The 23,751-nt window shown below is 36.9% G+C and overlaps 1 protein-coding gene across 2 annotated transcripts in view; it reads left to right on the forward strand.

The window, feature by feature from the left end:
- The first annotated feature begins 4,109 nt into the window (after positions 1-4,109).
- LOC139736961 (uncharacterized) overlaps positions 4,110-23,751 on the forward strand; it is a 73,129-nt gene continuing 53,487 nt past the window's right edge. Inside the window, exons 1-2 of one of the 2 annotated variants that reach the window (XM_071647635.1) lie at positions 4,110-4,679; positions 21,901-21,984. In XM_071647635.1, coding sequence (XP_071503736.1) covers positions 4,416-4,679; positions 21,901-21,984 — 348 coding nt within the window. In that variant the 5' untranslated portion in view covers positions 4,110-4,415. The remainder of the gene's footprint in view (positions 4,680-21,900; positions 21,985-23,751) is intronic. The other variant, XM_071647636.1, reaches the window with a different exon arrangement.

Genomic DNA, 23,751 nt, shown 5'->3' on the forward strand with positions numbered 1-23,751 from the left:
CGATAAAATCACTGAGTTGAATTTGCTTAAAATCAGAATTGGATATAAACAACATGCTTCCTTTAATTAATCTCCCTTGATGTTTGTTCTTATGATCATCCCTAAGCTGATCCGACATCACGTGGTTGTCGTAGGCCCTAAATAAATATAAAAGCGTAATTTGCTTGGAAGGTGTATGGAATACAGGTCATGGGAAAACATCATGACAGACATGAAACATGTTTGATCTAAGAAATCGCGAATAAAGGAGAAATGAGTTTGTTGTTCTATTCAAAGGGTTCAATTGAACCACTGGTCTTTGAAACCGTTGTAATCCTGCGTGAGGTTGGCATGTTGTAACAATTTAACGGAGTAGTGGTAGACAACAAACAATATTCATACCTACTGTATAATATTGTTCCTTAGACTCATATCAATATTACATGCTGAAATAAAATGAGAGAGATGTAAAATGAGCTGTCAGAACATTGATAATTTGCGGTAACATTTTATTTATGTTTTGCACTGATTTTGCTTGACCGAGAGGAAGCGTCATGTATACCTACATACTGGTAGTGATATTTTCTTGTATCCATTTAGCTCGCGTTACGATGGTCTTTGATGTATACTTGATGTAGACAACTGCTCAGAGCCTGAGTGAGGTTTATACATTAATTAGGTGAAAAGAATATCATACCCCCCAAAAACTGAGATGAATAAAACCAACCAAATCAATCAATTTTGTATCAAACAAGCAAAAATTCTCCATGCCAACCCCCCCCCCAAAAAAAAAATAATCGTTATAAATACATTGTAATATACAGTAAGAGCTCACAATATTGTCGAGGCAAATTAGTATGCGGGTCTGAAAGAAATACATGAAACAATAACGATTTAAAAAGGTGCAAACAGCTGTTAAGATATGGGATATAACGCTTGTTTTGTTTTGTTTTGGTTTGTTTTTGTTTTTTTTTACATCTTTACAGCACAAAACCTATTTGGATTAGTGAACAAGAACAACTCGATGTACTTTCTCAGATATGCAAATCTCTCGAATAAGCAGTGTTTTTTTCTTTGTCCCCCAAAGGCGCGAAAGTCGAACACACCCCAATGCACGCCTCCCTTTCAGACCAGCCTCAACACATTCATTAGAGATTGGATATACATCTTTGATTGAACTTACAGTGTCGGGCTATTGAGTCGTTACATTCTATTAGCATTAACTTAATACGCATCGTAATGTCTCTTTAGTCTGTGATAACATAATTAGTGTTATGTAGACAAATCATTGTTTGAACTACTACTTCCCTTCGGCTTGTCTTCTTCTTTTGTTTGTTTGCTTGTATGTAATGTACACAGAGGATTAATGTGCTTACATAAACATTGACATTTAATCGTTATCTTTATCAATCTGTACAATATACCTGATTTGCTGAGGTGCCTGTGAACGTACAGTCGGCAGCATTCGTCTATACGTCAAATACTGTAGTGCGACTGTGTTTCAAGTTACTATATAAAAGCACTTGGTGTGTTCTGTGTGCAGACTTCTCTTCTTTCTTCTCTCCTCTTCCTTTCCTGTCTTTTGTTCTTCGTAGACTTGTATTGTTACCGTCTTCTCTCCTCTCGGTACTGTCTCGCGTCTTACAGTGTATCATACGTGTGGGTAATCGAATGTGTGTACGAACGTGTTGTCCTTGTCATATTTTCCCGGTACACGTGGTTCAGTGAGCAGTGTCCGGGCACTAGCATTGGTATTCTATATTTTTTTCCCAACCGGTGTATCTCAAAATAATTACATGTATATTATTATAGAATAGTATATAATTTACTCATTATTTATCTAGCGATCCACGTCCGACAAGCTTTGCTTTTTAGTGGATCACTATTTTCCATAATCGAATTTATTTTCCGCTCGCCCACGAAGAATTTATACAGTGTTTTTCCTAAATATTGTACATGTTATATGTTGTTCTATAATTTGTCTCGTATATATATTACATGAATCTTTTGCAAACGTTTGAACCTTATTTCAACACATGTATACTTTGTACTATGTTTTTTTTATTTTCGATGATTGGAAATAAACTATGATTGAATTGAATTGAATATAGGGTGAGAATCAATTAATCAAACATTATTGTATACAATATGAAATAAGGTAAGGAAATGTGTAATATTTTAGCACTGGTTATCTTACGGCTTTATGTTCTTAAATTGTCTTGCAGTTGTATAGAGTATAATTTGCTGGAGGAAATCTTAAACCAAAGAACTCGACTTGGTTGAAGGTAGATTAATGAGCATGTATTGAATGTTGAGGATGTGAAATACATAGCTTTACGCACCACTGCTGATTTGAACATTGCCAGTAAGGTGATTATAGAATTAGTGGTGATTATTGTTGCGTAATGTTAACAATCTTGCATCAACGACTGCACAAAAGAAAGGATGTGCAGACGGATATTGAGTTTCAACTCCTTCGGCAGTAGATAAATAACTGTTATGTTTTTTAACCATTATTTTCTGGCAAAGATCGAGAAAAAGACAATAAAAAAGAAACAAGAAAATGAAGAGAAATAAAAATGAATTGACTACGAAATGAAACAAAATACAGCAAGTAAAATGTGACGGAGAAGGAGAGGGTACAGAGAAAAAAACGTATCCGGGCAATATTACCCCTAGAGGGCAATTACCCTCCGACTAAATACTGGTTAGTGGATGAGGTTAGAGTAAAGATTATGGTTAGGGTTAGGTTTAGGGTTAGGAGTTTGGGTTAGGATTAGGATTAGGTTCAGGATTAGGATTAGGATTAGGACCAAGGGAAGGGTCCGGGGTAATTGCCCTAGACCCAGAAAAAGACCTCTCCAAACGTATGAAAACGTGTGAAAAATGTGACTAAAACTTTGAAAGAATCAACAACCCTGACAACATTTCGGACTTATATCCGTGATTTAAAGGGATAGTATAGTTTTGGTTGAGATGGGGATTCAGATTTTAACTTTTTGAGAGATAATTAGAAACCACTTATGAAATATCAAAGAGCATACAATTCTAAGAGGAACTGAAGGTTTATTTGATGAAAATCGGTTTTCAAAATGGCTGAGATATCCAGAAACAAAGTAAAACAAAATGGTCCCAATTAAAGGTGGTTCCCACCTATTACTAGTGTTATTACCTCAGGCATTTCAAAACCATCTTTCATCAAATAAACTTTGAATTCCTCTAAGAATTGTATGATCTCTTATTTCAAAGAAGGTTTCTCATTTTCTCACAAAAAAAGTTGGAAACCTATAAAAAGCCCCATCTCTCATCCTAAACTATACCATCCTTTTATCTTCCTTAGAGGGAAACAAGTTGAATTTCTCTCCCATTATAGAAATCGGAATCACAGATTTGTGTCAAAAATATTCTCGATGGTCACTTCGATGAGTATTTATGGCAATCTACATCATAATACATATCATCTAGTTTTTATAACCGGCCTCATGGTATGAGTTCTAAAGATCATGAGATGACCGTAGGCGTACAGAGTCATACTCTATTGAGATGACTGAGCTGCTTGTTGTCAAAGGCGAAAATTGGCAACTCTGATATAGCGCCCTCTTAACAGTTGTATTATTTATGAGTGTGCGTAATTGGACACCCACTAACAAAGTTTTGATACTGAGTGTTACAATTAAAAGTTTACCGTTAGAATTCAGTCGAGGTAATGCAATTAGCGTCATGTATGTCTTTTCCATTCACCTTGCCCAATGGATTATATCCATTTGCACTTGACACGAATCAAATCGCATTTTGTCAAATTAAGCCGTGATATGGCTTTAGTGTGTTTTGTGCATACGACATTATAGACTTTCCAGTTAGTTGCCTCTACATTCTTATTTTGCTGCACGCTCTTTCAGAAAAGGGTGCCTTTTGTATCGTCAGTGTTACGGGTCATTCGTCCTCAAACGAACTTACAAAGAGAGAGAGAGAGAGAAAGAAAGAAAAAATAATCTCGGGGTTTGGCAGGCTCGCACCGTCTCTCTACAATCATTGACTGCGTTCGAGTCGACATTTTTCTTTTTCTTTTTCTTTTACTAAAGCTGTGTGTGTACACGGAACACTTTTTGTTATTCGAGACTGGTGTTTGTGAGTTGTTTTGTCTGAGACCACGAATACTCGGTAATTAGAATCCCATTTCGTGGCCCCCTTTCGGGTTGGTTATCTGAGAGCAGCAGCGAGCCAGTGCGTAGAGTCCTACGCGCAGGCTGCCAGGCAGGAGGAGCACCGCTTGGTATTTGGCCGTAAAAGGCCAGGAGCTGGAATACTAAGATTTCGGGTTGAAAGAGCGCGGAGGTTTTTGTCGCAATTACGGCGTTCTAACCCGAGTATAATCTCCGACTTTCCTGGACCTGTTCGGATTTAGAATCGCAATACTTTGATTGAGGAATTAAACAATGGCCAATAACGGTGAGGCAGATGATATGGAATCAAGTGCCGCGAATCGAATAGCGGCCAGGAGGAGAGAGCGCGCCGCGGCCTCTGGCTCTGGCGAAGGAGGCGACGAGGGGGCCGCTGGTGGGGCGAGTGGCGGAAGACCTGCTAGACAGAAGAGAGAAAAGAAAGGAGGAGCAGGAGGAGGAGGCGGTGGCGGGAAAAAGGGTGGAAGATTCGGTAAAAAGAGGGAAAAGCGCAGAGGAACTGGAATTGTCGTCTTGGATGTAAGTAATCCTTCTTTAAATCAACAGAAGTATATCAGTATATCAATAAGGGTCTATATATGCTGAAGAATATACTCATCGCAATATCCGAATATCTTTTACTTGAGCATTGCCAGTGCAACTAATAGCTCCTGAGGAAAGGGTTCTACATAAAAACTCACTTTAATGATGAAACTTTACCTCCATCTCCAACCCTAACCTTATCCTTTCCCTAAGGATTTGGGATGATCCAGAGTTGATAAGGTATACATGCAATAGACTATATTTATATCACATTACTTGCTATTATTATTATGCTATATAGGCCTACCAAATTACTTTTGTTTTGTTTTAGTGGGTGTGCCTTGCAAGACTTTTACCTTTCCCAAGTATGTTTGAATTACTTTTGAAATTAATACTGGCATTCTATGTAATGCTGCCTGACTCTGTAGAAATGGTATTTTTTTATTATTTTTTTGACAACTTCTAGCTAGTCATACTGCAATATGCTTTCCCTGGGTTTTCAGGAAAACTTTTGTGACCACAAAGTGTAATGTTCATACTCTGCAAAAGAAAGATACAGTAGAAGATGACTGTTGACCTCACCATGGCATGAGTTATTATTTTTTTTTTCAAGCTGCCTGGTCAAGCATTAAAAAAAATAAATACATGTCCCTGAAATTGTTCTTAATCTTGATTTTGCTCTTGTTTTTGAATTTTGCATATCTTGGTAAAATACTTCAAAGGAAGGCATTTTAGAGAGGAGAGGATTCATGTTTTATTGGGCACCCAAATGTTTCTTACTTACCATTGGCATGAATTCAGCACTGCTATGATTATTTTCTTTTTTCCCTTCTTTTATTTTCAAGAGCAGTTTAAATAGATAACTTCTTCAGTTAAATGAATGTTCACTTTGTGTCGGGACAAACCCAAAGAAAGTTGCTAGCATGAAGCATGTGATAGTGGAAATATTCTTAATCTTCTGTTTTGTGTAATTTATAAAGTAAAAGTCAGGTATACACCATTTTTGTCATTTTTGTTTTTTACAAGTGTTCTAATCCCTCACAGACATATAGGATAAATTGGATTTAATCAGTTGTATATTATGCTTTGTCATCTATAAATTTGTCAAATTAGAAAGATGAATATCAGCAGCTATAACAAGTGAGAAAAAACAAACAAATTTAAACAGTGTATGTTCTGCTGGGGGAAAAAAAAGCGTGTTCAAGCTGACACATTACTAACTGGGATGAAGGCTTCCGATTATCTCTTCAAGTATGACAAGGCCAGTATGGTGATAGCAGGTTAAAGGTGTAGACTACATTGCATCTGTGTCTGTTGCATTAGTCTTCATTTCAGACCCCTGGAAGGACGGGTGACTGGTATGCTGCAATGTGAATAGACATTGCCAGGGAGTGGATGGGGGAAAAGGAAGATGGGGAAGGGGGAGGGAAGGGGAGGGGAGGGGAGGGAAGGGGGGGGGGAAGGGGAGGACAGAGGATGAAGTGTTCATCAGTGTGTACATGTAACTTTTTGTGTATCGGATATTAAAAGGAATTTAGTGTTGCAGGTTTCTGCTTCATTCTATTGAATATAGTTTTTCTGCAATGTGTTTGACATGGTTTTTTTTTCTTTCTCTTGAAAGAAATGGATTACATCAAACTGAGTTTGTTGGTCTTTTTTTTGTGTGTGCACTTGATATTTTTCTGCACACTTGACAAGCCAATGTAGAGTTTTGAAAGGTCCAGATACTGTCAAACAACAAGTATGAGTAAAATGAAATCGGTATTCAGTATTTTCCTCATCAGGTGTAGTTCTGATCTGTAAAAGAGTTTGCTCGTAGCCCGACCTGCCAGCGCTTGCATGGTACCAAGTCATATCAGGTGTTGCAAACTAATACAGTTCAGTGTGTTAAAGTACTCTGAACTATACACCATGCCCATCCACCCATATATCAAAGGTCAAAGAAGAGGCAATGTAAGAGAGACAAAGTTGGATCACTAATCAAACATGATATATGTCAAGTGCAAACATATCCATCTTGACAAGAGGCAGTTTAACAAATAAAACATGCTGGCCAAAACAGAAAAAAGAAAATAGCTGGTAGCTCCTCATGTAGTGACTATTCGGCCAGTGAAAAAGCTAATTAGGATACATCTTACATTATAAGTCTACAATACTCAATCTTTTGTCGCACTTTTATGTTGATACTCACTGAACCTCCATTTAGCATATTTTAGCTCATGTTAAAATGTTATATTTTGTCTTTCTTGGTTGGCACCATGCTTTGAGAACTTCCTGTATACTTTATTTATGCATGAGAATATTATCTGACTTCTTGTGCTGCCATGCATTTTCAACAAAATGCTCAGAAATGTAATTGGACTCCCACTGGAAGTATGATTAATCTTTAATGCAATCACTGTGTGTTCTTCATATGGCAGAAAGGCTCTGTCGATTACATAATCATTCCTTACTCCTTGATAGAGCCTTGTTGTTTCTCTAGATCTTCGATCTTGGATATTGGATGAGTAGACCTCCCAAACATCTCCAAACATCTCCTGTGGGAGGTCTACTCATCAAAGATTTAAGATGCCTATTTTCCAGAGATATAACGTACATATTTGATATGGTATAACATATTTGGCTAAGATTTAACTTTAGGTAGTATACCCTGTACTGTGTAATCTAAAGATGAAGAAAGTTATCTCTGGTCATCTTTCAGAATCATTTTAGATTATAATATATCGTACCTTTCCTGGAGATAAAAACTGACTCTTGATTACTTGAATAAACAAAAGGTGTGATCTCCTCAGCAGTCTTCTAGACCTATTGATCTGTTCTACTTGAAGTTAAGGAATAATGAAGTGTAAGACCACAAATCAACTTTGTATACCAAACTACATGCATGACTGACAGCAGGATTAAAAAAGAATGAGTACAATCTTGATTCTGAATCGATTGTAACATGTTTGTGAAAGTTCATCCATGTCTTAATTAAGAACTAACTACCTAATTTCACAGGAACATACATATGTAAAATTTCTTTTAAAATATAAATGAAAGAGAAGAAATTGGCGACTCTGTTAAATTATAATATTTCAGCAGACCAGATGAACAGACTGAGATATCAAAGGCTTCCCAAGTGACCTGATTTTGCTTGAGAAATAGAGCAAGTGCCCATAGGGGATGGGGATAGAAAGATATAATGCTAAGCAGAGCCTGCTTGTAGATTTTCTTGTCAGCAAATGATAATGTCTATGTACAAGGTTTAAAGCACAATAAGGAGAGAAAGTTAGCAAGGTATCTCGATGGAGGAGGAAGTGCAGGGTGCGACATAAGCGCGTGCCTGATTGCCCGGGGCAAGTGAAAATCAATGTCAGGCAAGTGTTTCAGAACAACGAGTAAAAATGCTTGCTCAAATTGGGTAAGCAAAGAGTTTTGAAGCCAACCTTTTTTTTTTCACACCCCCCCCCCCTACAAAATCAACCATACAGAAGCCCCATGATAACTTCTTTTAAGTGATGTTCAATGCACTTTAATTTCATTTCAGCAACTTTCCAACATTTATATTGAAGAAACCCCAATGCAATGCAACACCAGTGCTCAATCAAACCAAGTCTATTGTTGCAATTTCACACAAAGAAATTGGGATTGTAATCTCTCAAACCAAGAAATGTTCTTATCCCTGAAGGCATATAATGCTCACCATCATACATTATTGTTGAAGCGATGCCCCTTTCGCAATAGTTACTCGACAGGTGAACACCCGGGAGATTCAATCTGGAATGGAACGGGGAAACTCAACGAGAAATTTCATGCTAGCGAATGAGCTCGATCCGCTTTGAATTTCTTTCTTCCGCTTTTAGGCAGTGCGAGTACACGCTATGGCGCATGCGCGAACAGCCCGCGAAACATTGTTGGTACGCCAACCTTCACTTTTCATCTGAGAGTTTCACTGCCATGCCTTTCATGCTACACCTTCAGAGAGATCTCCAGGACACCTGCTAGTTTGCAAGGGACATTTTGAGGGTGAGATTTGTGTATAGTCGTGTGGCATGTTACCCGAGAGTTTTCCCCGAGATGCTTTTAATGCTACAGTGTCACCCGAGAGATCTCAAGTAATCTCGGTTGAAATTTGGTGAGCATGAAAGAGGCATAAGTCATTAGAGTATTTTGTTTATCATTGTTGTAGTTCTGAGCTTCAATGATATCTGTGCTGTCTGGAGGTCATTGGTTCACTAGATTACAGAGCAATTGTGTCATAAAGGAAAAATAATCCTTAGTAGGTGCATTTACATCAGAATTGCCATGGTATAGAAATACCAAGGTAATTGTTGTCCCCATTCTGATTGGCAAATACCATAATAATAGATACTGCCAAATTTCAAGTGGTACCATTCTCATACACAAAATACAGTGTTTTTTTCTAGCCCGAAAGTACACCTCCCCTAGGTAAGCACTGCATACCATATCTTCCATGAGAAGTATACAGGAACTATGTCTGATGTCGAGTCATATGAGGAGTCCACTGCAGTGTGGTGGATGGGTATTTCGTGACATTTTTTTTTTTTGTGATGTATTTTGCAGTGTATTTGCATTCACATTACAAAATACCATGCGCAAGACAGCTGACTTTACGTAAAGTGAGAGGTTTGAACATATTCAGTAAAGGCAATGATAGCAACAAAAACGACGTGGTGATGTATGTCATGCAACTGTGGCATCGCATGATACCAATTGATATTTCATATTTGTATAGTGGATATGTGTCATTGATTTTATATACATTTTGTCTCAAAGAGCATTTTCTTTGTGACACTTCAAATTCAAAAAAGCGGGAACACTATCTATGGTATCCCCATGTTACCTGGTCTTAAAGGTAGGGGATACATTTTACAGAACTCCCAAAATGCAGCAAAACATTAAATATGAACCTCAGGGGACTTGTTTAGGCCACTGCTTAGAAATTTGGAAGTCAACAGTTATCTACAATTTGAATAATGCACAAAACTCAACAACTCAGTAGTTCTGTGTGTCAGCCACACTTAAGCCTTTTTGTTGCAGTGTTCTGTATTCTTTTATCTATAAACACAAATCTAAAAGTATAGGAGCTGATGTAATAACATATAGAGTGTGTGGCAAGAATGTATATAGAAATGTTTGTAAGTTTTAATGAACTTTCTTCACAAAATATACATGATGGACACACATGCAGTGCATGGGTCTGCAAAGTTAGCCTAGTAATGTACTGGAATTTACAGTGAGCCCCGAAAAAAATTCAATTCAAAATCTAACGCTCAATAAAAATGTACTAAATGTTACCTTCCACTTTCAATACTTTATGGGAGTTTCTAAAATGATACTCTCTTCAACATACCACTGTGTTTATACAACTCTTCATTTAAGGCATGCAAATGGGATTCCCTACCTTTAAACAGAAAGAAAATCTTTCCCATCAGGATGTGTGCCAAACATTCAGTTTCCTCCATGTCAGTGCTGAAATTTTCAAGAGAATTGATAAGTCCCTCTTTGAACCTTTGTTTAAATGTCTAGGTGGAATGTTTTCCTATGATCCTTGATACTGGTTGACACTGGCAGGAGTAGTTTGTTACCAAATAATTGATTCTGTTCCACAAAGAGACATTGAGTTGCATACAGAGTCATTTACATACTGTCAAACCAGATATGTTCCTGTCCTTGAAACTTTCCTGAATTTCGTGAGGAGCCAAGATTTGCAAAAGTAAAATGCCCTTGAAATTTCCTATGTATGTACACAAGGCATTGAATTCCAGTGGCTATTTGCGAAAGTTTCCTACTGTGAAAAGTGCTGTTGGCTCCAATTCATGAAATGCTATGCCAAATTTCATTTCCTGCTAAATGTTACTGGTATTACAGTATACAACATATTGTTGCCCAAGCTGGGTTCAAATTTTAAGTTACAAACATTGTTTGCTTGACCAGTTTAATTTTTGCATCTTGACTTATTTGGAGATGAAAATGTTGTCCCGAGAAATTTTGAAGAAAGATTAGATACCATCAGTGAACTAGATGATTGTAGCTATGCGATCTAGAGGCCAGTCTCCATAGGAATCCAGCTTGATATTTTACACCACATTTAGCAGTAATTTTGACAAATGCATGCTGATATGTAAATATTCCATTGTGTTTTATAAAAGAATAATTTCTGATAAGTTTGAAACCGAGCGAAAACATTTTCCCTAGTCCACTTCCTGAGATGAATATTCATTCTACGTCAATATTTCATGCACTTTTTTTTTTGGTTACATAAAGTCAAAAAGTTTACAGAGTAAGTAGTATTGGCATGTATATTTTAGCTATTGATAGAGAGAATAATTTGAGTCTAAAGCTCAATTTTATCACCTATTGGCCTTTTCAAATGCAGTACACAAGGTTCATACAGTATAGAAATTTATACTGTAAGGGAATTGTCAAAAACAAGCAGTGATACCTATACTCTCACTATTATAATATAGCTCTCTCAAAAGAGTGTTCTCTTTCTCTTTCTCCATCTCTCCCTCTCTATAGAGCAGTATGGTCATTATTTGAGATATGAGGCAAATATTCTGTGCAAGCATTCTTCTTTAGATTAAATATGATTTTATTTTGAATATCTTCTGATTAAAAAGTGAGGAAAGTGATTGCAATGAGCCGTACTCATCTATGCTACATATCAAAGAATCTGCTATCAAAAGGAAACAGAGACGGGTCTGGTCATTAAAGACTAAGTGAGCAACATTCCATGATCACCTAGCATTCGTACCTACACAGACAGGTATTAAGGCAAACAGCTATCAACAATAGAGGAAGCCATCATAATGCTTATGTCCTATTGAATGTTTTAGGTCTGTGCGTTGAATGCAACTTTGCAGCAGTAAGGAATTCTTTTAGGAAGTGAATGGAACATAGAGTGTTGCACAGATGGCTGTTTTCTATTCTGCTAGCTAGGGACTAACGTTGTAGAATGTTACTCATGCATGTAGAGACCTTGACAAGCATTTCGATTGATTAAAGAATGTAAACAACATTGACATGCGAATCGAATCACATGCCAGGAGTTTACTACTTTGTGTGTCTGTGATTTTTCTGACAGTATGGAAAAGGCTTGACCAAATACACTCAAATGTTGTCTTAAAAAAGGAATCTACACACCTCACACTTATGTTGTATTTCATATTTGGTATGTTATTTAATCAAAGTGGAAAGTATACATGTTTGAAATTTAAATAGAAACAACTGTAGCATAGATATTCTTATAAATGCACATCATGACAAATCCAGTAATAATAGCAATGGTTGTTACAGAGACTTGTTTTCGTTGTTATATCAAGTACTTCATACTTTTGAAGATTGAGGACAATTTGTCTTTCCCTCATTCGTTTGTTAGTTATTGTTTTGTTTTCTGGCTCACATGAAATTGGCACACAATGTGATCGCAGTGCTTTACTTTTCAGCAGGCCCCTATAGAGCATCTTATATTTACATGAAAAGCAGTTTATGACCTCATTGCTACATTGACAGTGTAGACATTGCTAGTGGAACATACGACATAGTAAATGTCGCCGGGCCTACTGTCTCCTCATGCCAATAAACTGGATTTGCCCCTATGGGGGAATCTGCCATACGTCCTATCTGTGCAGTGGATTCCATTCTGTGACAATAGAGCTAGAGTCACGTAGTTGCATTGTTACCGTTTGTTAGTTGCTGCGCTCAAGGTCACCTTTTACATGGTATTGAAACAAAGAGGAATTCCAAAGTCTGAGAGAAATATAGACCCATAAACTGTAGATGAAAGAGATGCATAAATACTCCATTTGGTGTTTCCAATCCATGCATCTTTTCCTTATTTTTCTCATTCTGCGTATCGACCCCCAGGTGTGGTTCTGTGATTCTGCCAGTTACTTTATAATCTGCCAGCAAGGTATAAAGGAAAGATTTACTTAGTCATTTTATGACCACAGATATAACCAGGTACTAATGGCATGAAGCCCCAGTGCACTTGAGTGTAACCAATGCAGACACGCAGGTGGATCATTAGCGCAACACCATTTTGATGGTACAGCTATAGCTCTCATTGTGGGCTGTAATCTGTGTTCCCTGAATCACAGTAATAACATCTCTTAAACTTTATTAAACAAAGAAGAAAAAAAAACCACTCTCACAGAAAACCAAAGAGTAACATATGATATTCTCTACAAGTAAAATCTAGCTGTTCAGTGTTTCCATGTTATGTTCAAGCTACCTTTGTTGTATTCAATAATTTTATTGAATTCTTTCTTATTTATCTCATTTGATGATTGGGATAGGAAGTAATGTTATCATGACTTTGTACCAGTAAGGAAGTGGTACCGGTAATTACAACTACAAATAAATAAAGCTGTTATGTTGGAGTAGCTTCATTGAGGTCATTGGTGATAGTTTTGTTGGAGGTTCAATTGAAACTACATCTTTCTTTCTTTTTTCTCTCTGACATACAGGATTGCCTGTAGTGCTATGCATAAGATATGTTATACTTGGATATCTGTACAATTAATTTTTTATGCCTCCGCAACGAAGTGGCCGGAGGCATTATGTTTTCGGGTCGTCCGTCCGTCCGTCCGTACGTCCGTACGTCCGTACGTCCGTCCGTACGTCCGTCCGTTCCGTTTTGTTTTTGTCGATATCTCAAGAACCGTGTGGTTTTACATCAAACTTGGTATGAGGGTATATCCTTAGGGGATAATACTTTGTGTGGATTTTAGGGTCACAGGGTCAAAGGTCAAAGGTCACAGGTTATTTTGTGAAAAAAAAAATTTGAAATTTCATGTTTTTCTCCATATCTCGCAAATGGTTCAAGGTATCTTCATGGAACTTAGTATATATGCTTGTACCGATGGGCAGTGATTATCTAGGGAAGTTGGGGGTCATGGGTCAAAGGTCAGGGGGTCCAAGGTCAAGGTCAACTCCTCAAAATATCACTACTTTCCTTATATTTATGCAATGAATGAAGGTTTTTTTTTTAACTTGATGTATACATGTATTACCCAATATATATTCTGTGGGAAGTTTCTTGCCAAAAGGTCAAAGGTCAAAGGTCAAGTGAAAGTGCTGAATTGCACTTTTTCGTCCATATCTCAAAAGTAACTCAAGGTATCATCATGAAACTTACATATTTATGCATGTTCAACCTAACAGTGATTCTCTTTGGAACTGTGAGGTCAAAGGTCAAAGGCCAGGTTTAGATAATGCTATTTTCCCATTTGATACTGAAATTATACTTTTTCTCAATACCTTGAAAAATTACTCAATGCATAAACTTATAAAAGGGTCAAAAGTCAAGTAAAAATCATCAGTTCCCCACATACCTGCACTCTGACATTTTAATTATTCATCCCATTGAACCTAGTTCTAGGAAAGTGAACATTCAGCACATTTGTGTCAAACCTGTCATTTTAATATTTTGCCAATTGTTTGAAACTGTCATCACACATTGTCAAGACATTGTACTATAGACCTATTAGGAGAACCATGCATTATGGCGGAGGCATATCAGTCGCCGTAGCGATATATCTAGTTAATGTATACAATTGCATTATTCACATTACATCTATTCAGATAACTTTAACAAAAGAATCAGTCAAGTGGATATATGCACTGATTCAAAAATTACAGTTATTACTTCCTCCTTTACTTGACATAAGGTAGAAAATTAACAATAGGGACTTATACATGAATTTGGAATGTCTTGAATGTTTTTTTTTTTCTTTTTGCCATATCACTGATTTTCCTATAGATGCATCTCACATCCTAGTCCAGACAAACTGATGTAGTCAACTTTTTAGTTCACCTATATGCTTATACTCTTTACAATGTTGCTTCAGCTTTAGTTTAGCAAGCTCCTTTGTGATAGGAGAATAACAGCACCGTGAGTCAGGCGCCTCCAGCTCTTTAGCAGGTGTAAATAGTGTTTAAATCATTCCTTCCTTTTATCTGCCATAAAACGGTCAGAGGAACCCAAGCACTTCACCATTCATTATCACCCTACTTTACATACATTGTCAAATATACTTGAAATTCCACTTAACTGTGTGATCAAAGTCTTACAAAGCCTGAAGGAAGTATACTGTCCCCTAACACGTCATTCAACTTTCCTATTGTGAGGCAAAAACAAATAAAAGACAATAGAAATTGAACAGATAGGCTAGATATTAATTAGTAGATTTTGTATTTCAGGGCGAGATATCACTCATTTGTGGGATGTATTATATTCCTACTATGATAATGAATATTAGGCAACAAACAGAGACACATAACCATGCACATACACATTTTCTAAGCAAATGATTGCAAAGCATGATTTGGTACTCAGGAACACATCAAATTTTGCATTAGGTCCTGAAGTTGTGTTGGAAAAAATGCAAAAATGATCAAAATGGTCAAAATGTGTGGAAACGTCTCATGACTTCATGAAGTGAAAAACAAACAAACAAACAAACAAACAAACCTTCATTCCCTACTTAGCATCCAAAGGAGTAAAGAACCCCATGTTCCACGGCCAGAAATTATCACACCCCAGTTTGTGGGCGGACATGTTTTCAAAATTCCATTTTAGTTTGTATGTCTGCTAAGAATTCCATCCCCCCACTCTGAACTTTTAATATTTGTAGACTTTGTCTCGTTGTCACTTGTAACTGACAGATGAACACGTATTGTTTTGTTGATGTCAGGAGACATTTCAGGTCACATGATCCGTGATATTTATAACCTCAATGTCAATTTTGATCCCGGGCGCTTTGAAAGAATTTCACATCTGACCCCAACATAGACATTAGAGGATAAAAGAAAATGCTTCGCACTCTGCTCTGTATTTATATTTGTTTGGAGGAGACACATTCCCTGGGTTAAAACATGACTTCACATGTTGGAGAATACATGCACTTTCCTCTACGGTGATAACCATATGTGATCATCATACTTTACATTTTTGTGTGTGTGTGTGTGTGTGTAAATCCATTGCATATGGTCTTACCTCACAGCTTGTTATGTGGTAATCGGCAAAAAAAAACCAACAACTCCAAAACAAACAAACCCATAATAGATTGCCTGAAAATCATCTAATACTCAGTAAGCACTGATCACAAATGTGAACTCCGTGATGTGTTTGTCAGGTGCATGTTTTTCTTTTTTTATGCAGAAAAACAAAACAAAAACTTTACTCTTCTTACTTTACAGATTAGCACTCACATCATTCTTGGACAAAACTAATCAAGTTGTGCACTGGCATTGTGATAAGGAAGTGTAATCTCTTTTTGAAGTGCAGTTAATTTTAACCACCCCTCTTTTCCATGAATAGTTGGCTTAACCAAAGGTATGCCTGCATCAGTCCGAAGTTCCAAGATAACATGCTCAGTCTTATTCTGCATTGTGTACTATTAAAGGGTGTGTACAGTTCTGGTTGAGGTGAGGATATAGCTTTTACTGTTTTGCGAGATATTCAGAAACCACTCTATGAGATGTCAAAGAGCATGCAATTCTAAGGGGTATCAAAAGTTTATTTGATGAAAATCGGTTTTGTAATGGCTGAGATATCCAAAATTAAGGTGAAACAAAGAGATCCTAGTAAAAGGCGTGGCCTGTTGCCTTTTATTATTATCACCTTTTTGGATATCTCAGCCATTTGAAAACCAATTTTCATCAAATAAACATTGAATCCTTTTTAAGATTACATGCTCTTTCATATGTCATAAGAGGTTTCTCCTTATCTCACTTTTTAATGTCATGAACCTGAATCCCCATCTCGACCAGTACTGTACAGTCCCTTTAACTGGAGTATGATTATGAATTTGAGAAAATATCCCAAATTTTATTGATCAGGTTTTTGTGATGTACTGTTTTAGGAACCTTGAAAATTATCTTGTTTCCATCATGCACTATGTTAGAATGAAGTAGATGACAGGTACTAAATAAATAAAACTTAATCTGAATCAAACATATGTTTAGTTCATATGCATATTATGCACTCTAATCTTGCATGTGTTCTTCTTTTCATCCAAAGAAATTGACACATGAATAGGAAACAAAGTTTAAGGAGAACAGCTGTATAATGCTTGCTACAAAATTTGGACTCATTTATTTAAACTGACCACTCAGTGGTTGCTTTTTTTCACACAAAGACAATATCTTGCTGCTTTCTCAGCATAGTTGGTATACTATCCCACTATTAGTCATATCCTTTAGTCATACAAAATTTAATACAATTTTTGGAGACACAACCATTCGCATAACTTCTAACAAAATGGAGAGGAATAATGCTGTGTAGTATTGCTTCTATCTTAGTTCTGTTAAAGAAACCATTTAAATTTTGCAAAGGAGTAATGCAAAAATGAATACTTTATTCCATGTTCTGATGGCAAGATCAGAAAATGACAAATTTTGAAGTTAATAGAATATGGTATTCTACATGCCAAAGTCTCTGACAGAATTTGCCATTATTCATGTTCATAGCATGGTATCATTAACTTCTTACTCTTATAGATAAACTAATTGTGCAATGAGTCATTCAAAACAAGCACAAGCTCATTTTCTAAAGAATTTTTCAAATGCTATGTCACGATAGAGCAAAGATTTAAGTGAACCAGTGACATTCTTTTTTTTTTTTTAAGAATCCAAAGTCCTTCGTATCTGTCAAAAAAACCTAATGTTAAAAAGACTTTGTAGAAAGCAGCATGGGGGAATGTGTACTAAGTGACAAGATGTTTGTGTTATGTAGAGTCACATGTTCTTAATGTGCAGGCATGGAGCATGCCTCTGCTGAAATTCAGTTGGGTCACATATATTCTTTTTCTGCCTGGAACCTCCCTTGCTGTTTAGGTCAGAACCCTGTTGGAAAGAATGCCCTCCATTTTTTGTTTAAAGCTCTGCCTTCTTTGCTCTTGAGCCAGGCAAAATGTAATGGCATAGTCAGCTTATTGAATTTATGCAGGTATCAATGTTTCTTTTGTGACATTGGTGGGTATATAATGATCATCTGATCATCTGATGTAATGGAATCCACTTAACAAATGACATGAAAAACATTAATTCACATTGCAACTAGACGAACCTTTTCTTTGCAGCTGAGTCTTGCCTCAGTCATATTTCACTAAAGTGCCCAGATAGGATTACTCTTAGGTTAAGAAGGTCTTTCTCTAAAAACAGAGAGCTCATTCAATTCCAGTAACCAGGTCATTATGCTAACAATTTGCCGTATTCGCTTTGGGTCTGAGGTTAATATTCTGCATGGAAAAGTAAATGTGACACCATCTTGCGGAGCAAAAACAAAACAAAACAACAACAACAACAACAACAACAACAAGAACCCCCTGGAAACTTAGATCAAGGGGTTAATTCAAGATATTATAGTCTGTTTCAGTTATCACAAACCGGCAGAGTTTTGATTTCACGAATACTAGCCAAAATGAAATGTCACATTCTAAGGAGGAAAATGGCAAGTCATATTTTGCTGTGAAATCTGAGACACACTGCCGTCCAAAGTGGGAAAGGAGATTTTGTTGAAGTTATTGAAGTATGGAATGAGCAGGATGTAAAAGTGTTGATGAAAAAACAACAAAAGAGGTTGCATATTTGGTGAAATATAACTGTGATGCCATAGAGCCTACAAATGTTCATATTTCTTCTCAGATAGTATGAGATTGCTACAGTTGGTCTGATCTCATTCCTTGGTTCCACATATGGACAATTTCGATTCCCAGGCATAACTGGTATCAATACAGGAGTAGGTCTCATATTAATGTCATTCACCTTTCACATAAACCTACCCTGGGAGCATGAAGACCATACCAACATATTTATGGAAAATGTGGGACTAGCTCCCCTTTACTCCATAAATATATTCCATAATATTTCCCTCAGATATTCAATCCAAATGTTTGCAAGAATGCCTCAATTTTTGGTTCTAGGTCTCATTTACTAAGTATGGTCAGACCTTTTCATGTGTGATCAAATTCCCCAGCTATATTTGTCAATTGGGAAACTGGCAAGTTTTGGAGAATATAATGTTGAGTTTTTTTTTCCTGTGGTGCGGAAGATATGACATCTACCAGTCACCACAAGATGAAGCTTTTTTTTCATGTTGAGGTTTTTTTTTTCAATGAAAATGTATAGCCAGCATTTGAACCTGTGGAACCAGTAAAACTTTTTTTAAGAGTACAGAAAGACTTATTCAAACAATCAGATTGAGTCTTATTAACTGTATTGATTATGATCTTGTTCCAAAATGTGTGTGTCATTCACAGACCATTTTCTCTTTTAAGCTGTTTTAAGAAAGCTTTCATCAAACAAAGAGGAAAATGGCAATGGGTTGCATGCATTTACGAGAGAAACTATGAATTAAGCAATTACAATATGAACCAAAGACTCCTACAAGAGTAGTTTTAAGGTCTTTGTAATCAGAGCCTCACGTTGCTCTAACAATGATGATTGAAAACCAAACAGAAGCTGGCAGATTTTTTATTTATGTTGCTTACTGTTTTCCTCAGAATATCACATATCCATCGCAGTTTGCAAAATTCAGAATGTATGTATCACTTCTGATCCCTGCCTAGTTTTCATGGTATCACAACTTGTGGCTTCGCCTTTCAAGTGTGTGGCTGTGGAGAGAGGCCAAGTGTAATTTGTGTCATACTGGGAGAATTCTAGGGAGGAAATATGAAAAGCAGCTCAGTCATGAAACATCAGCGCCTCTTTCCTACTGTGCATGCTGCGACTTAATCCAGCGAGCCAGCGAGGGGTAAGATTTCTGGAGCTAATGTTTGGTCTGGGCTTCTTGGAAGAGAGCCTGCATGGCTGCAAACTGTAGGTGCTTGACCTTATGTGACTGTGGGAGATAGATGTGGTATGATATCATCGCCCGTAGCTGTGTAAAATGACAAAATTAATGTTTGGATTTGCTGCATTGAAAGAATTGAGTGTAATGGATAGTTTCAGAAGAATAACCGTGAGAGAGAGGTTCAGCATTTTTGTTTCATTCTTCTTCTTTTCTTTGCCACATGGGGATACCCAATGAAAACATGTTTACCTCAACTGTGAATTGCGAATTCTGCAAACAACTTGTCTCAACATTCTTAACATTATCATGTGACATCTATACCAGTACCTCAGAAAGTAATGGTGCTCCATGTCTAATGGCATGAATATCTCAAATGCATATCATTAGGCCTTCAGTGTTATGGGGGGAAATTGGCATTGAATCTATTCAACTACATGTATATGTGCAATTACATCCAGAAATACTTGTATTTGTTTTATTTCTCAATTGCTCAACCTGTCTGGTACATTTCACTGAATATATGACACCTTGACACTTATTGAATTCTGTTACCGATTGCTAACCTCCAAGGAAATGCTCAGTGCATTGAGGTACTGTATATAAGGTCATATCTATCCAAAGCTGGCTCCAAACTGTCACATTTGATCTTATTATTGCTCTTGAATGGTTGCGCATGTAGCGTTTGATCACAAAATAAAAGACAAAAATCTGTGCATTTAAACATTCAGAGGTTTGATTTTCGAAGTCCAAAGGTACAGTAAACATGAGTGCTTACATGATGGTACAGTTCATTATTGTTACTGTTTCTGTACATTTACTAAAACAGTACATGAATATGTAAACAGTGGGCACAATCATTTTCACGGTGATTGCACTATGTAGTAATGCATCATGTTTGACATCCTGTTTGTGATGCAAATGCACACATACACACACAAAAAGTCCTCATATTCTAATACACAATGTAATAGTTGTATCTAACTATAAGTTATTTGAGTCACGTAAACCTTTTCAGTAGATAGAGCAGTACTGCAAACAATGATATTGATATTTATGAGTCAACATTAATCATGCAACAATGTCTACACAAAAAAGAATGCTAGCAATACTGTGTAGTCCTGTACAAAGGTGAGAAATTGTCACATTAGGGGGAATACCACTGATCCCTTCTGTATTTAAAAAATTGGAAATTATCTTTTAACAAATAAAAATGAATAAGACAGAAGGACAATGAATGGAATTTAACTCTTTAGCTACCACTTACGAGCACGGAGATTGTTTGATACAGTATGTATCATCAACAGGGTGGTAGTTTGGCTGATACTGTATCATAAATGCAGATTATACCATATCCAGATTACAGAAGAGTTTGCCAAAGGTTGCATCCTACACACACACACACACACACACACACACACACGCACACACACGCACACACACGCACACACAAACACATGCACATCCCCCAAAATCCCCATCGTATCATGAAGACAATATGAAATAATGTATTTACTATTGGAGAGAAGACATACTGTAAAAGTGGATATTTTTTGCATGACTAATTTTTCGCACTCGGCTGGGTAAGATGAGTTTCGTGTGTTTTTAATTCCGTGGAATCAGACATCAACTACTGGGACATCAAGCAAAAATATTAGCGTACTTTTATTTTCGCACTAGTATCTGGTTGCGTGAAATGCACAAAAATTTCAACACCGCAAAAATGTCCCCTTTTACAGTAGTTGTTAACAGCCAGTGACAATGTTTCTCCTAAAACAGACATGTTCCAGGTCATAAAATGTTGAATGCAGTGTAAATACTTCCTTCATATGTATACATGCGCTACTTGTAGGATATAAATCAAACTAGCAAAGTGGCAATGGAAATCCCCAGCTGTTGGTTTGTTCAAGACATATTTGATATATGTGGTCAGGGACTGAATAGTCAGGAAAGTTGATTTTGTTTCAATCTGTTGGAGATGGATTTCTGCATGGTTCAGACATGATTTATATGATGCATTCAAAATTGCTAAGAATATTTACTTCCTTTATCATAAATGATACAAAAGTAAGGCCTTCTGACTGTGTATTGAAACTGCACATTCTTGCCTTTAACTTGTTTTAATTTCACTTTGTATTAGAATTAGAAGAAGCACAGAGATTGTGAGATTGTATTGCTGTTCTTCACAGCATTATCAACAATGTAGAATTTGCATGAAATGCAAAGTTTAACCTGTTGAGGACGGACTGATTTTGCTACAACACCCATTTCCAATAGACCTCTGCCCGAGTATACTCGGGACTCGTCCTCAATGGGCTAAAACAGCAACATGGTATATATACTGTAGATTTGTATCACCACAATAATACTGGAGCATTAAACATGTGTGTATGTTCTCCCTTTTTGTTCCTAATCCAGGACGAAGAAGGTGGTGATGAAGGGGAGAAACAAGAGCAGAATGGTGCCAGTCATGACAACGGATTTAACGGAAACAGCCATGCAGTAAGTGTGAAGAATCTTAATAGCTAGCTCTGTTGTCTGACTTCCTCGTCAGTGAGTGTATAACCTCCTTTACAGCTTTCCTTTTGGTCTCCTCTTTTTTTCCCTCTATAAAGTCGTGGGCAGTCGATGAACAACATCACCCATTGTACTACCAGGCTAGAGTGCAAACATTGTCCATGTCAGATTTTGTGACTGACTGACGGACAGCTAAGAACACATATAAATAGCTCCCATTTCGGAACATATCCTACCACGTGTCCACCATATGTGATTTCCGACCACAATGATTCAACCTATGACTATCATTCCTTCAAATGCACGCCTTCTATATCATGAAATAGTAATGACTCCCACGTCCATCAAAATTCCACTCTGACAACTGTAATCTGACGCTGGCAATATAAATACGGATGTGTGGATTACCATCACATAGAATTCATATCATTCTTACATCAGTGTGAAACAGATCATGTCTGTACTGTACAGGTGCATAGATCCCAAGACAAATGTAAAGGGATTCAACTCTACTGCTGCATTTAGTCCTCTTTGACTGCTAAGTAGTTGTGTTCTATAGAATGGATTGCTCAAATAATGAGGAAAAAAGTTTTGGACTTTGTCCCATTTGAATCCATCATAGATTTGCTATTAAAAAAAAATGAGCAGCAAAGAATGTTACATTGACTGAGTGTTAGCACAGTTACAGTCTATGTTATTTCCACACATGTTCTGAAAGCATGATTTGAATCAGACCAATGTTTGAAGTACATAGATAGTATCAGCTATGACTGATTTGGGGGGGGGGGGGGCAGAAGGAGGGGAGGGACATGCAGGTGTTGCTTTAAAAGTGATGTCATATGAGGAGGTGTGAGAGCCTGATCCATTTTACTTTTTTTTTCTTTGGTGCATACGAAATCTATGTTGTGAGCTTAACTGTGAACCTTTCCCCATGAGGACAGATCAAAAAGTTGTGTTTTGTGTGTGTGTGTTTTTAATGGAATTTCCTTTTTAATAAGAAGCAGTAATTCCATGATACCAATCAGTTACAACATTCCACCAGTATATCTTATCTTCAGTCTATCACTGCAAAAATTAGTTCATCAAAGCTTTAAAAAAATTGTTATATTTCCCCTCCCCTAAATTGGATTTTGTGTCAAGATTCTGAGTAATGATGCATCATCCATGCTGTGAACTTTGATGCTGATTTGTGCACAATGAAAACAGAAATTCCCCAGTTTACAATTTGGTCACAAAAGCATTACTCTGCTATGACTGCATACCATAATGCATGAAAGCTTTCATGGAACTTTTATCATCAACAGCAGCTTGACAGTGATCTATAAATAGTATACTATTGACACTTATATATTTTTTTCCAGTGAATTGTTTGTGGTTTAATCCACGGTGCATTTGTGATAAGTGCATATGTCATGCACTTGTTATTTTTCTTGTACAAAGAGGCAAAGTCCAGCTTTAGGATTCCTCTTCTGAAGAAATGGGAACCAGATCCAGTAACTTTTAAACACACACACACACACAAAGAGAAAACAGAAAAAAAGATGACCCTCTGGTGTTGAGGGGGTTGCCTCAGAAAGAGGGCCAGATCCCAGCAGGGTGTACATGTGGCTATATAATCGTGACCGATACCAATACCTTGTCTCTCTCTCCATAGTAAGAAAAAAGAATAAGAGAAAAAAGAAAGGAAAGAAAACTGAATGCAAAACACCACATCTCATGCCATTTTGCATGGGTTTGAGTTTGTACAGTAAT

Source organism: Diadema antillarum, unplaced genomic scaffold (assembly GCF_040938485.1).
Source record: "Diadema antillarum isolate AM-2024a unplaced genomic scaffold, OU_Dant_1.0 seq00000674_RagTag, whole genome shotgun sequence".
In the NCBI taxonomy this organism is placed as follows: domain Eukaryota; kingdom Metazoa; phylum Echinodermata; class Echinoidea; order Diadematoida; family Diadematidae; genus Diadema; species Diadema antillarum.